A 14,490-nucleotide genomic window follows, 5' to 3' on the forward strand; every position below is an offset into this window, starting at 1 on the left:
GGTCTGTTATACTTTACAATATAAACCTTTTTTTTTTAAGTCCAGTTTTCCTTACTAAAATCTATTAGATAATTTAGGAATGTTATTGCTTTAGTAACTAAAAACTTCGCACATTTTATGTGCTGAGTGATATCTAAGAAATCTATGACGTTTAATCAGAAAAAAATACTGCTAGATTTAAAAAAAATTAAACATTAATTTTTATCAAAATGCTTCACACTCCATATTTGGTGGTAGTTTTTAGAATTTTCTTTCTTTTTTGGAGGAGCTGTTGGATGTTTACCTCAGTGGAACAGAGTGTAATCATTTTAATAATCCTGTTTGTGAATTCATAGTGCACAGTTTGAAGAGGGATCCATTTCTGAAGGACGTTAAAAATTGCATCCTGTTTGAGCAGTCTTAGGAGTCAAGTGGTCAGTGGTCTGCTTGTGCTATTGTAGGTCTCATTTCCTGGCTGATCTGGATAATCCACAGCTGAGTGCCTGTTGACACTTGGATTTAATACAAACTTCTAGACGTCTTATTCCTCAGAGTTCACGTATGCTATTGATAATTGTTTTCCAAGTATTCTTAGTAAATGGAACTACTCATTTCTACAATGAGTGTAATGCTGGTGTTGAATTTCATTATAGATTTTCACTGAAGAGAAGAAGTAGCCATTGTTCAGCATAATTAAAAATAACATTTATTGAAAGCCTGCTAGGAGATAATCTTGCAAGTTGAGGTAAAAGTAAAAGCTTTGGAAAATGTCTAACTTTTGATGTCCTCATCCCAGGAGTTGAATAACATGAGTAATGTGGAAAACCTTTTTTTTTTTTTTGCTTTTACTTCATTATTCTCTTATCAATGCCCCCATGTTCTAAAGCAGAAAGCAAAAATAACTTGTACTTCTCGTAGCATTGTTTTATCGACCGTGATAGATTTGCTCAGTTCTTAAAGCCTAGTTAGTCAAAAAAAAGAAACAAAATTGAATTGAAAAAATAAAAAGGGCAGGGTATAATGTTGGGCCACAGCAAAGCAGACATTTCATAGATGGGATTAGTAGAATTCCACGGAGTATGTGGTGCTTTCGTTCCCTCTGGTACACGTTTTCCAGGTGATGTTATGTCAGGTAGGCAAGACCTCCTCTTCCTCTGTGGGTGTGGTGGTGCCTACAGGTGGCAGGTTGTGCTAACAGGAAGTGCCATGTGGTAAGCAGGGGCTGCCCTTCACAGAAGGTACGTCATTTTGGTGAAGAACCTCCCTGTTGGTCACGCATCCTGCTGCTTTGCAGAGAGAAGGCCTCGCACTTTCTAAGTGAGAAATGGACTACATCATACACAGGATAGGTGAATAAGAGTCACGGCGTTTTTACTTGGTGACCGTGAGAAGACCGGCTCAATAAACATGACGCGTGTTGAGCGTTTCTTTTCCTTATCCTCACAGGCATCCCAGCCAGATTCACAGTATTGGCGTTGATCAGCTCACGGTAATTTGTTGAGAACTGCGTGTGGGAATTGAAGTTAGGAACCTTCCGTTTTGGAAACAGTGAGGGCAAGAGTACATCTGCATTTGGTGGACACAACCAATGGGTTCAGCCCCTTTGCTTAGTGTAGACACGGACGACATAAAGCTTTCAGGACTCAGCATCATTCCTTACACCAGGACCAGTTGCCGTTGAATCAGTTCCAACTCATGACGACTCCATATGTGTCAGAGTAGAATTACACACCTTAGGGTTTTCAATGGCTGATTTCTCCGAAGTAAATTTCCAGGACTTTCTTCTGAGGTGCCTCTGGGTTAACACATTAACCACTCTAAGATAATAACCCGTCAAATGCTTTAACCAAGGTCTGTCTGTCTGTATTTCTCTCACTGCAGACCCCCGTGGCCGCCCTGAGGTTCTGAATCACTCCGTGGGGATGTCAGAGCGCCCCACCGGGCCGGAACCTGCAGTACTTTGGGCTGACATGCCGACCACACCCTCCCTTCAGCAGGCTTTTACGTCTTCCTGCACAATTTCAAGCAACAGTCCCATCCAGCGGAGAGAGAGGTAAGAAGATGGATCTTTAAACGTAACACACATGCCTCTAAAAGGCCCAGTGTGCCATCCAGGACAACGGGAAAATGGGGAGTTGCTGTCCTAATGATCCAGGGCTACCCTTGTGAATGGAAAGAAGTGATTCTGCAGAAAATAAAATAAATGCAGTTTTCACTTCCCTGACTGTTAGGAGACAGAGTGCTGTAGGGATGGGCATGGTTTCGGAGTCCGAGTTCCAGTGGAAAAATGAGGCTCGCCTGAGCTTCTGAGGTGACTGGGATTTGGAACATTAAGGAATGAGGATCCATAAAAGTATTGCATCACCGCACAGCTGGGCCGAGTTTGCGGTGGGGCCAGGCCAGGCCTTTTCTCTAGCAGGGCTACAGATTGGTGTGATGGTTGGGGCAGGGGACAGGGTTTGAGGCATATAGGCAAGATGATGCTGGCTCACAGGGACATGGTGTATGTGCTGACATATGGGAAAGCATAGGAACTCAGAGGAAATAGAAGGGAAGTGTAGGAATAGTGATTTCTGTGGGATTGGGAGAGGGAAGGGAAGTGGGCCACGGACAGTGTAGAATTTCCTGTTCCTGTGTTACAAAGAGACAGCCTTTGAGCAATTTTTATGTGGTGCCACCCCCTTGCCCAGAGTAGGAATACGTTTATTTGTTCTTTATTTGTCTATGGGCACATTGCCTCCCTAGTTAACTTCCTGAATTCTAGCTCCTTTCTTATTTGTTTTTTACAGTTTCATTTAAGGAATTGGCACACACACACATAGGATATGTGCCCAGGAAGGGCTTGCTAATGAAATATGGGAATATGTGTACATGATGTGGCATTTACTTAGCTGTCTTTCTGTATTCCTAAATGTATGGTAATCTCGATACCATTGGTGGTATCCCTTGATTAGCTGCTTCGCCAGCAAATATCTGTTGAAAATGGACTGTGTGTCAGGCACCCATGTTAGGCATCAAAGGGAGATGAAGAAAATGGGGAGATGAGGTTTCTACCTGGAGGAGCATTTGTCCTGAGAGGAGAGGCAGACAGATAATAAAGGCCCCAATGCGGTGACGGTGCTGTAGATGACATATGTGCCCAGGGTTGTGGGACCAGAGAGGAGGACATCACCAGTCACCCTGTGTATGCACATGTACGGAGACTGGGGTGCTGGATAAAGGGCTGGTAGGGCCTCAAAGGTGGGGACAGATTTGGACTTGGCCTTTAAGAAAGCGGGGCATTTTGCCCGGTGAAGAGCAAGGGTGGAGAATACACTGAAGGAGGGGGAAGCAGCACAAGAGTTTGTGCGTAGACGGGGAGGCTGGAATGAGGTGGGTGGTCCCTGGGGCTGTGGGAGCAAGAATCTAGGGTAAGTGGTGGAATGTGAGGCTGGAAGGGCCAGAATGTGGAATCATCAAAGGGAGATTCTACCTTAGACTGTAGAGGGTTAGTATACATATTCCATTCTTTGGGAAATACCTCACGTGATACACGGTGGTCTCAGTCCCCAGGAACCCTCGTTCCTGTCCTCACAGCCCTAAGTAACAGTCCCTTATTTTGAGGAACCTCATAGTTGACCTTGCCTTCTCCTGTGGTTTGCTTCTCTTTCACACAGCCCTTCCTCTGCAGAACACCAGTGGTTAGAAACTAGCCCTAAATGCACGGTTTCCATGTTGGGGAGCAGCCAGCCAGCAGGGGCTCTCCTTGGCACCTCAGAGTTCTCCGGCCCCATGAAGGACTCCCCAGCGCTGCCTCATTTCCCACCTTCGGAGCTCCAGGGCTCTTTCAACAGCCATGAGCTCTCCCTGGCGGAGCGACTGCCAGAAGCTCTGGCCACCCAGAGTGGCCCAGCCTTCCTGAGCTTCAGCGGAGCTGCTGTGGGAAGTGGCCTTCCACCCGGGGAGACCGCAGGAACCCTGCTAGCCAATTCCCACGGAGCCTCCCCAGCCCCCGGTGCCCCGCTGACTGCCCCAGGGGCGGTCGACAATGGCTTCCTGCCCCATCACTTCCTTACAGTCGCGCCTGGACACAGTGGCCAACACAGCCCGGTCTTGCAGGGTCAAGGGATGACCCTGCCTGGGCAGCCGCCTCTTCCTGAGAAGAAGCGAGCCTCAGAGGGAGACCGCTCCTTTGGCTCCGTCTCCCCTTCCTCCAGCGGCTTCTCCAGCCCCCACAGCGGGAGCACCATCAGCATCCCCTTCCCAAACGTCCTTCCGGACTTCTCCAAAGCTTCAGAAGCAGCATCCCCTTTGCCAGGTAGGTGTGTTTCCACATGTGCAGGAGCCTCTTCTATATTTGCTTGCTCAGAAAATGGTCCCTGAATGTATAGGTTGGACTGGACAGCAAGCCACCACAAGAGCGCAGTCTCTACTGCTGGGTTGATAGCCGTGAAAGAAAAAGTCAGAACTGTAAAGGGGCTTGAGGGATATTTGGATGAATTCTACCTTTGCCATCTTGCTAGCCCACAAGCTAAATATTGATCCATTACTTCTTATTAATTTTAATTCTGAATTTATCCAAGTTAGATCCATTCTAACAGTAGATAATGCAGACTTTGGCGGGGGCTCTATTTTTGTTTCTTCCTAAAAATAACTTTTTTTTTTAATTAAATGAATTCATTTAAGATTTAATCATGCAGTATTTCAAATATATAAGAAATAATAAGATACACTGATTAAACACCAATCTTGCTCTATTTGCTTCATATCTATGTATTTTGAAGTGTATTGCAAAGTCCTAATCAGAGTATCATGTTGTATTTGTTTGTATTATTGAAACAGCTGTCTACCTCTGCCAAGACAGTCATTTCAGACATAGCATAGTTTCCTCTTATAGCGCTCTGCCCTTGTCCCAGGGACTGGAATTTGAACTAGGTTAATGAGAGGTGAGAGGCTGCAATAAATAATACCCTTCAAGTTACTCCTTTTAAATTGTGTTTTGCAGATAATCCAGGCGATAAACTTGTGACAGTGAAATTTGTCCAAGACACATCCAAGTACTGGTACAAGCCAGATATTTCGCGAGAACAAGGTAGGTCAGGAAATCCAGTTTCCTTGGACATCTGTTGTGCTGAGCACTTAGATTCCTTGTGTGAGGCAGAATCCTGGGTGTGGGAGCGTCTGAGAACCATCCCTTCAAGTATGGATTGAATTAGAGCAAGGTCTACACTTGATGACATGCCTCCAGGGGGGATATGCTATGATCTTTAAATTTTTGTGGGAAGAACTCAGTGCTAATGAGGGCGTCGGAGAGGGAGCAAGGCACAGCCATAAGATTCCAGCCTGTGGTGTGTCATTTTTGGCTGCTTCCACCAGCCAGAAGCTTTGCCAGCGTTGCCGCCACACAACTTCTGATCGTTCAGAGGAACCCGCTCGTCTGGCACCACGGTGGATATCCCGGTACTCTGCCATCCTATGCCACAAAGGACAGGGTCAGAAAAAGGAATGAGAGATGGCTCCCTTTTAACTGCCCTGCTGTATGAAGTCAGTGACTTCATTACATCTGCATACCTTCATTAGTCCAAATACGGAAGACAAGTGCACAGTCATAATATCTAGAAAAATTGAGTTCTGATACATGCCACCACATAGATGAACCTTGGAAAGTTGTTGTCATTGTTAGGTGCTGTCAAGTTGGTTCCGACTCATAGCGACCCTGTGTACAACAGAACAAAACACTGCCCAGTCCTGCATCACGCTCACAATCGTTGTTATGCTTGAGCCCATTGTTGCAGCCACTGTGTCAATCCATCTCGTTCAGGGTCTTCCCCTTTTCTGCTGACCCTGTAACGTTAGGTTAAGTGAAGTAAGTCAGATGCAAAAGGACAAATATTGCATGGTCCCACTTACATGAAATGTCTAAGGTAGGCAAATGCATCAAGACAAAAGAAGATTAGTGGTTACATGGGGATGGGGATGGAGGAAAGGGGAATACTGATAATGATAATAAGACCTGGTTGTAGAATTAATCTAGTGCTTCAAATGCAAACTAGACAGATTATCTATGTGCTTGGTTCATCCAAAGGGCAATTTTTATAAATTTGAAATTATTAGTATTTTCGAGCAACTAGATCACATGTCACTTTTTACCAAAACATGACTAGAAGAGGTGTCAGAAAATGAGGCCAATAATCTGCTCAGAGTGGCAGACCCTCTTGGGTGGCAGCCTCTTGGGTGATCAGCATTCATTTGTTCAGTTGAATTCCTTCAGTCCGCACACCCTGCTGGTCTCTGCCCCTGGAGGTTGTAGTCCCCACTAGAGGGTTTGACACAGCAGCATGGGGTTGGTCTCTGGAAATGGCTTTGGGGGCAGGCAGAGCTCCTTGCTCTTGGGCTCACCGCAGAGTGGAGGATGTGGAACCAGGGCAAGGCCATGCCTGGAGGACTGGGATCCGACACCTGAAAAGTGACACTCATACCTCGGGCTGTGTGGGGATGCTGGGTTTGCGACAGGGAGGAAATGATTAAAGCAGCGAGGATGGACGAGCCGCCACTACCAGCCTGAAACCCGTATGACTACACTGTGCCCATTATTCTAACTTGAGGAGGAAAAACCTTCAAGGCATCTCCTTCTGATTGTGTCTCAAAAGTGCCTGAAGGTGAAGGGTTTAGTGACTGAAAAACAGCACTGTCAGATTTTCTCATTGATATTCTATTCAATTAAGCAGATAATAGAAGTTGTAAGAATGTGCATTTCTTCCAGTGAACTCAATGAAACTTTTGTCATTTTAAATGGAAAAAAAAAAAAAGAAAGAAAAATATGCCCTGGAAAGACTTTTCTTATCCTGAATTGGCCTTTTGTGAAAATGCTACTCCGCACGGTTTAATGGGCTCTGGTGTGGCTTGGTGCTGTGTTCTCCTTGCCACCTTTCAGTCCCCTGCCCTTGTCATAGGAAACCTAATCTTGGCCTTAAGCTGGAGCCCCTCTGCTCTTTGCCCCTCTGAACAGACTGTCTGGTTCTTCAAGTGCCATGTTCTAGAAAATTCTGTGCAGACCCCCCCTCCTCTAGTTAACCTGGTCGCTCTGATTCTATTTGCAAAAGCAATATTGTAGCAAACGGCTGCAACCGCAAAGCACGCATTTGGGTTGCAGTCACCGTTTAATTTCTCTCTAGAATAGAGATGATAACGCCTGCCTTCTAGGGCCATTGTGAAGGATACTTGTGGGAAGCACCTACCAGGTTGCTGGCACATAGTAGATGCTCAGAAAAAGGTAGTTTTTGTTATCGTTCCTTTAGTTTTAGCCACACACTTAAAAATGTTTCTTCGAGTGGCCTCTGTCTAAAATTGGCTAATATGTTTTATTAAGTGTTAGGTTTTCCACTGGACTCTAATAGCCTAACTTCCTCCATTTTCTAGACATTTTATATAGAAGACACCAGTACACAGATAGGCCATGTTCTCTTGGGTGTGCCGACTTGTCCAAAGAGCAGGAGGCCACCCTTGGGTTTTGCTTGATTTTGTTGTGACTCTTGGGATGTGCTTTCTTGTAGAAAAGCTGCAATGAAATTTCAAGTAGCTACTTACGAGATGCAGGAGAAAATAAATAAGATAGCCTCTTTTGGAGTGTAATTTTTCACATATTACTATTGCTAAATTAATTCCTTGGGATTTTTCTATGATGAACATAAAAATACCTCAGGAAGAAGAGACCAGTGTTATTGTTACATTTATATTTTCTTAGGCTTTTGTTTCTCTGAACTGTCTTTGAAAGTATTAGTTATAAGGGAAGGAGTTGGGATGAGAATGTGTACCCTTTCCTCCCCTCCACTGCCTGCCACCATCTTTAAAGGGGAACCTGATGCCCAGGCTGAGGCTGAACATTTGGCATGTGGGATATAGAAAAGCTTGTTCTTACAACCTGAGCACATTGGGCTCCTCAACTCATTTCTGCTTTAAAAAATAATTAAAGAGTCTAAAATTATCCTCTAGCTTCCCTTTGCTGACATGTCTTCCTTGCCCCACACAGCCCTGACTTACTGGGCAGATGGAACCTATCCCAGGGTGTAGCAGCCAGGGCTTCCCAAGGGGCCCTCGCCTTGGAGAAAAGAATCTGCCAGAGCAAGGCTGGTGTTTCCTTGGTGGCACCCCCATTTGACCAAAAGTCTGAGCCCCATGAGAGCAAGGCACTTCTGTTCATCACAGTAAAATAAATCATGACTTAAAAAACAAACAAACAAAAAAGCTCTGATAAGGTATATAACAGTTGAGAATTTTTTTTATGTAATTTTTTTTTCCTACTTTAAAGAAATAATACATGTTTAGCTCCCAAAAATTTAGAAAATGTGCTATGAGAAAAGTATACTAGCATGCAGGGTTAGAGGCTCCCCTTCACCAATACCAGTGTGACCAGAACAATTTTCAGAGGAAGGTACCAGGGGCTTGCCCCATCCCAGGGCTTGCCTCTCCCCAGAGCCGTGGGCTACCATCTTGGACTTGGTACGACAGCAGTGGCTCATAGAGGCTCTGGTTTTAGTACCACAAGCATCAGACATGCACCCTTTTCAGGGGTCAAACCAAATCTGTCCCTATTTGGCCCTCTCCTGCCTTCCCTCCATACATCCAGTTTACGGGCCTTTGTGTGGCCAGGAGGAGGGTATTGAGCTTGTCCCACATCACCTCATTGTGCACATGGGGCAAGGACACAGAGCTGCCAAAAAGTGGTGGAGGAAACCCTTTGTTTCATCTTATAGCCCAACCGCTACCACAACTGTGGATTGGGCTGACTTGGCAACATGTAGGAGGCCTGTGGTGGAGAACACCATGAGTTTTTTATGGGAGGAAACATGAGTGTCCTGCCATTTAATGGTCGCATCCCATATGCTGATCTCCTGCAGACAACCATTGGTATTAAAAAAGACTGTGCTTCCACAGCTGTAATTTTGTGTAACTTTATACTTTAAATCCCTAATTTTCTCTTTTGTAAATAGTGATGATAATGAAACAAAGGAAAAGAATCATATAATCATCTTAATTGATGCAGAAAAGTCATTTGATAAAGTCCAACACCCTTTCCTGATAAAACTTTCAGGAAAATAGGGATAAAAGGGAAATTCCTCAACATAATTAAGGGCATATATGCAAAACCAACAGCCAGTATTATTCTCAATGGAGAAAGACTGAGAGCCATCCCCTTGAGAATAGGAATGAGACAAGGATGCCCATTATCACCACTCTTATTCAGTATTGTACTGAAGTCCTAGCCAAAGCAATAAAGCAAGGGAAAGTAAAGTATATTCAAATCAGAAAGGAAAAAGTAAAACTGTCTCTACTCACAGATGACATGATTCTATACATAGAAAATCCCAGAGATTCTACAAGAAAGTTACTAGATCTAATAGAAGGATTTAGCACGGTTGCAGGGTATAAGATCAACACACAAAAATCAGTAGAGTTCCTCGGCACTAACAAGGAGAACTCCAAAAAGGAAATCAAGAAAGCAGTACCATTTACAGTAGCCCCTGAAAGGATAAAATACATATGAATGAACCTAACCAGGAATGTAAAAGACCTATACAATGAAAATTATAAAACATTACTACAAGACACTAAAAAAGACCTACATAAAATGGAAGAACATTGCATGCTGATGGATTGGTAGACTTAACATTGTGAAAATATCAATACTACACAAAGTGATCTATAGATATGATGCAATCCCAGTCCAAATTCCAACAGCATTCTTTACTGCAACTGTAAAACTAATCACCAGCTTTATATCAAAAGGAAAGAAGCTCCAAAGAGCCAAAGCAATATTGAAGAAGAGAACAAAGTAGAAGATCTCACACTTCTCGATCTCAAAACATACTATACAGCCACAGTAATCAAAACAGCCTGGTACTGGTTCAGTTGATAGACACATAGACCAATGGAATAGAATTGAGAACCCAGAAATAAATCCATTCATCTACAGACAACCGATTTTCAACAAGGGGTCAAAGTCCAGTCAATGGGGAAGAAACAGTCTCTTTAACAAATGGTGCTGACAAAACTGGATATCCATTTTCAGAAAAATGAAACAAGATCCATACCTTACACCATACACAAAAACTAACTCAAAATTTATCAAAGACCTAAATGTTAAAGCTAAAGCTATAAAGTTCCTGGAAGATAATATAGGGACAAAACTATGGGACCTTTTTTTTTTTTTTTTCTTTCAGAAATAGATTATCGAACACAAGTATAAATGCACAAATAGCAGAGGAAAAATTAGATAACTGGGACCTCATAAAAACTAAATACTTATGCTTATCAAAAGAGCAAAAAGACAACCTACAGATAGGGAAAAAATCTTTAGGAATGACATATCTGATAAGAGTCTTATCTCTAAAATATATAGAAAGCTTCAACAACTCAACAACAGAAAGATAAACAACCCAATTAAAAAATGGGCAAAGGATGTGCACAGACACTTCACCAAAGAAGACATTCAAGCGGCCAACAAATACATGAAAAAATGCCCGTGGTCACTAGCCATTAGAGAGATGCAAATTAAAATTACAATGTGATACCATCTCATCCCTGCTAAAATGGTACTGATAAAAAAAAAAAAAAGAAAGAAAACAACAAATGCTTGCGAGGATGTGGGGCAAATAGAACCCTTATCCACTGCTGGTGGGATTGTAAATTGGTACAACTACTATGGAAAATAGTATGGCACTTCCTCAAGAAACTAGAAATAGAAATACCTTATGATCCATCAATCCCACACCTGGGTATATACTCTAGAGATCTAATAAAAGAGACACAAACAGACATATGTACACCTACGTTCATTGAAGCATTATTCACAATAGCTAAAAGATGGAAACAACCTAAGTGCCCAACAACAGTGAGTGGATGAATAAAACGTGGTACATACAAACAATGGAATACTACACAGCCATAAAGAATAACGCTGAATTTTCAAAACATATTATAACATAAGTGAATCTTGAGGACATTATGCTCAGTGAAATAAGTCAGTTACTAAAGGACAAATATTGTATGATCAAACTTTTATAAGAAGACAAGAATAGACATATATACAGAGATCAGTGTTCATTGATGGTTACCAGGGATAGGTATGGGTGTGAGGGGGAATCACTCTCTAGATGGTAGACACTTGTTATTTTAGATGATGGCAAAGATAGCACAGGATGTGGATTAAGTGTGCACAGTTTGACCAAGGTAAATGATGCCACTAAGAAATACACAAGAGGACATTTTTGGGAAAAGATAAGACATATATGATTTTGCAACAACAACAACAACCAAAAACAAAATGTATGTGGTTACATATGTATGTATGTACATGTATGGGTATACATATGTTTGTACTACATGTATCTATATGTATATTGGGTATGTGTGTGCATGCATATATATCCATATATGTAATAAATCATATAGGGAGCACAAAAAATAAAAAAGAGTGATAGTCTGTGAATAAAATTCTGAGATGTACTCCAGTTATCTAAGGAAACTCCGGCCTGGGTCTGGGCAGCATCAAGTTTGTGGTCCACATTACCCTAACACAGCCCCTCTTTCTTCCTAAAATCATGAGCCGAGGACGTGGGAGCGCCAGATTCTGAGCGTGAAGGGGGAGGTTTCCCTTTCTTCTTGTTTTAAACATCAGTCATAGTTAGCTGCGTGCCCTCCAGACTTCCCTGGGAGCCATGGGCTCAGCCATCAGTCCTGAATGATCCGGGCCATGGAGAGAAGTCCTGCAGCCATAGGCTGGGGTCAGTCTGGAGTGCTGGTCTGGTGCCACGGGGCCCCTGAGATGGGTCTTGGAATTTGTATTTAACACTCAGGAACTTTTGGGGTATATCCTCACTCTTTTTAGAAACTGTGATTGGAAACTTCTTTCCTTTTATCCTCTTGAAACAGTGCATGCACTAAAATAAGCTTAAGAAAAACACCATCATGAGTGGGGAGGGCAGAGGCATGGTGTGACAGCTCAGATTCCAGTCTTGCTCCACACCTGGGTCTGCTTGGACAGGTCCCGTTAGTCACACCGGGGGAGCCTTGGCCTCCTAGACTGTGAGGTGGGGCCACCTCTACTGACTCCACAGGGTGCCAAGAGGCCCTGTGGGCAGGACAGTGCCTGCCCCTGTGGGTGCTGAGGAAAGGGTGGTCCTTTTTCCCTCCTCCTTCACAGCTGGTACCTCCGTGAATGCTGTGTGACCTACAACACCTCCATCAGGGCTCCTCTACTCCATTCCAAGTTATTCCTCCACCAGATGGATCAAACTCCAGTTCTCACATGGAGTGAGTGGAAGAGGACATTCTTGATGTCACAAATGGAGATAGCCTTTGTCTAACGCTGCAGAACTCATTTCTTTCTCTCCCGCCCCTCTAGCCATTGCCATGTTGAAGGACAAGGAGCCTGGGTCATTCATCGTGCGAGACAGCCACTCCTTCCGCGGCGCCTACGGCCTGGCCATGAAGGTGGCCACTCCCCCGCCTTCAGTCTTGCAGATGAACAAGAAAGGTAGCTCCCCAGGCACTGGTCCTGTACCCTCATCTCTTGGGGTGTTGGTTGTTCATTTGTATGCTAATAAGCTCATGCATGAGTTACAACAATACTCAAAGGTTTTCTTTTTAGCATTTTTTTTTTCAGGTATATTTTATTAAGTACCATCCTTGTTCAAGAAAGAATGTTAATTATTTTTATTATTTTCTTATTTTTTGAATAGATAATAATTCTATTGTTCAAAAATCAAAATAGAACAAAGAATCCACTAAGAGATCTTGCTTTCAATTTTAGCCCGTTGTCTTAGTCATCTAGTGCTGCTGTGACACAAATACCACAAGTGGATGGCTTTAACAAAGAGAAGTTTATTCTCTCACAGTCCAGTAGGCTAGAAATCTGAATTCAGGGCGCCGGCTCCAGGGGAAGGCTTTCTCTCTGTTGGCTCTGGACGAAGGTTCTTGTGATGCATCAGTCCTCCCTTGGTCTGAGAGCTTCTCAGGCGCAGGGACCCCGGGTCCAAAGGACACGCTCTGCTCCCAATGCTGCTTTTTTGGTGGTATGAGGTCCCCAGCTGTGTGTTTGCTTCCCTTTCCTTTTATCTCTTGTAAGATAAAAGGTGGTACAGGCCACACCCCAGGGAAACTCCCTTTACATTGGATCAGGATGTGACCTGGGTAAAGGGTGTTACAATCCCACCCAAATCGTCTTTAACATAAAGTTACAATCACAGAATGGAGGATAACCACAAAATATTGGGAATCATGGCCCAGCCAAACTGATAGACACATTTTTAGGGGGATGTAATTCAATCCATGACACCCATCAACCTCCCTAACCCCTCAACTTTTCATCAGTAACTGTTTATAAAAAATTCGTGTGTATCTTTTCATTGATTTGCTATCAATACAGTCAAACATGCGTTGTTTCCTCCTTTTTCTTAAATAAAAGTCAGCTTGTTCTTGTTGTTATGTGCCCTCGAGTCGGTTCCGACTCATAGCGACAAAGTCAGCATACCATATACACACTTCTTGCAGCTATACCCAGTAGACTTTTTTTACATTGATATAAAACAATGGTAATCTAAGCCCAGAGACACTAGATTACAGCCTTCTCAAGGTAACCAAACAAAATCAAACCAGTTACTGTCAAGTCTGTTCTGACTCGGGGTGACCCTGTGTGTTGCACAGTAAAACTGCTCCATAGAGTTTTCAAGGCTGTGACCTTTCAGAGGATGATCACCAAGCCTTCTTTCCTAGGTGCCTCTGGGCGGGTTTGAACCACCAACCTTTCAGTTAGTAGTTGGGCGCTTAACAAATTATACCATCCAGGGACTCGATAAAATGTAGAACAGAACATGGAGATCCAACTTAGAGAAAAAAGTCTGGTTCTGTAAAAATGGCATGGGGGCAGTGTCTGACCTCCTCTAACTTCACAAGGGAGAATGAGAATCAAGATCAACAGCCCAAGGCTGATTCCTATGAGGCAGCGGTCAGATAAGCCTCCTCTCTCGGCAATCTTTACCAATTCTGACACCAGCCGACCCTCCCTTGGCACTCTCTACTTCTCTGCTGGGTTCGATAATTCATTGCATTGGCCACACAGAACTTACAGACAATACTCATGGTTATAGGGTTTTTAAGGAAAGTAACAGGTTACCATTCAGGCTCAGGAAAACTCAGGATACAGTTCTTCCATTGGGACAGCTTCTTTTTGGCTGTGCTCGCAGACACACCTCTCTCTGGCCCTAGGCCTCTGCCCTGCTCAGGCAAGTGTTACAAAGCTCTTTTAGCCCCTGCCAGTAAGTCCTCAGAGGCACCGGGCACTCAGCTTTCTCACTCAGTGGGCCAGGAAGCCTGCTGGTCTCTCCTGCCACATCTTCTTGGCATTCTCAGGGTTATAGCTCTGTCTCTCTTTCAGTCTCCTGGTTCCAGGAGCCTCTCAGCACAGGGATCCTGGGTCCAAAGGACATGCTTTCCAGTCCTGGCTGTTCTTCCTTGGTGGTGTTGGGATCTTCT

General features: G+C 43.7%; 1 protein-coding gene across 1 annotated transcript in view; it reads left to right on the forward strand.

The window, feature by feature from the left end:
- Window positions 1–4,714: 4,714 nt before the first annotated feature.
- The window catches only part of LOC111819020 (tensin-3-like), a 39,806-nt gene continuing 30,030 nt past the window's right edge, over window positions 4,715–14,490 (forward strand). Inside the window, exons 1-2 of the mRNA XM_023724449.1 lie at window positions 4,715–5,050; window positions 12,362–12,493. Of these exons, the coding sequence (XP_023580217.1) occupies window positions 12,370–12,493 (124 nt within the window). The 5' untranslated portion in view covers window positions 4,715–5,050; window positions 12,362–12,369. The remainder of the gene's footprint in view (window positions 5,051–12,361; window positions 12,494–14,490) is intronic.

This window comes from Trichechus manatus, unplaced genomic scaffold (assembly GCF_000243295.1).
Source record: "Trichechus manatus latirostris isolate Lorelei unplaced genomic scaffold, TriManLat1.0 scaffold00247, whole genome shotgun sequence".
Classification (NCBI taxonomy): domain Eukaryota; kingdom Metazoa; phylum Chordata; class Mammalia; order Sirenia; family Trichechidae; genus Trichechus; species Trichechus manatus.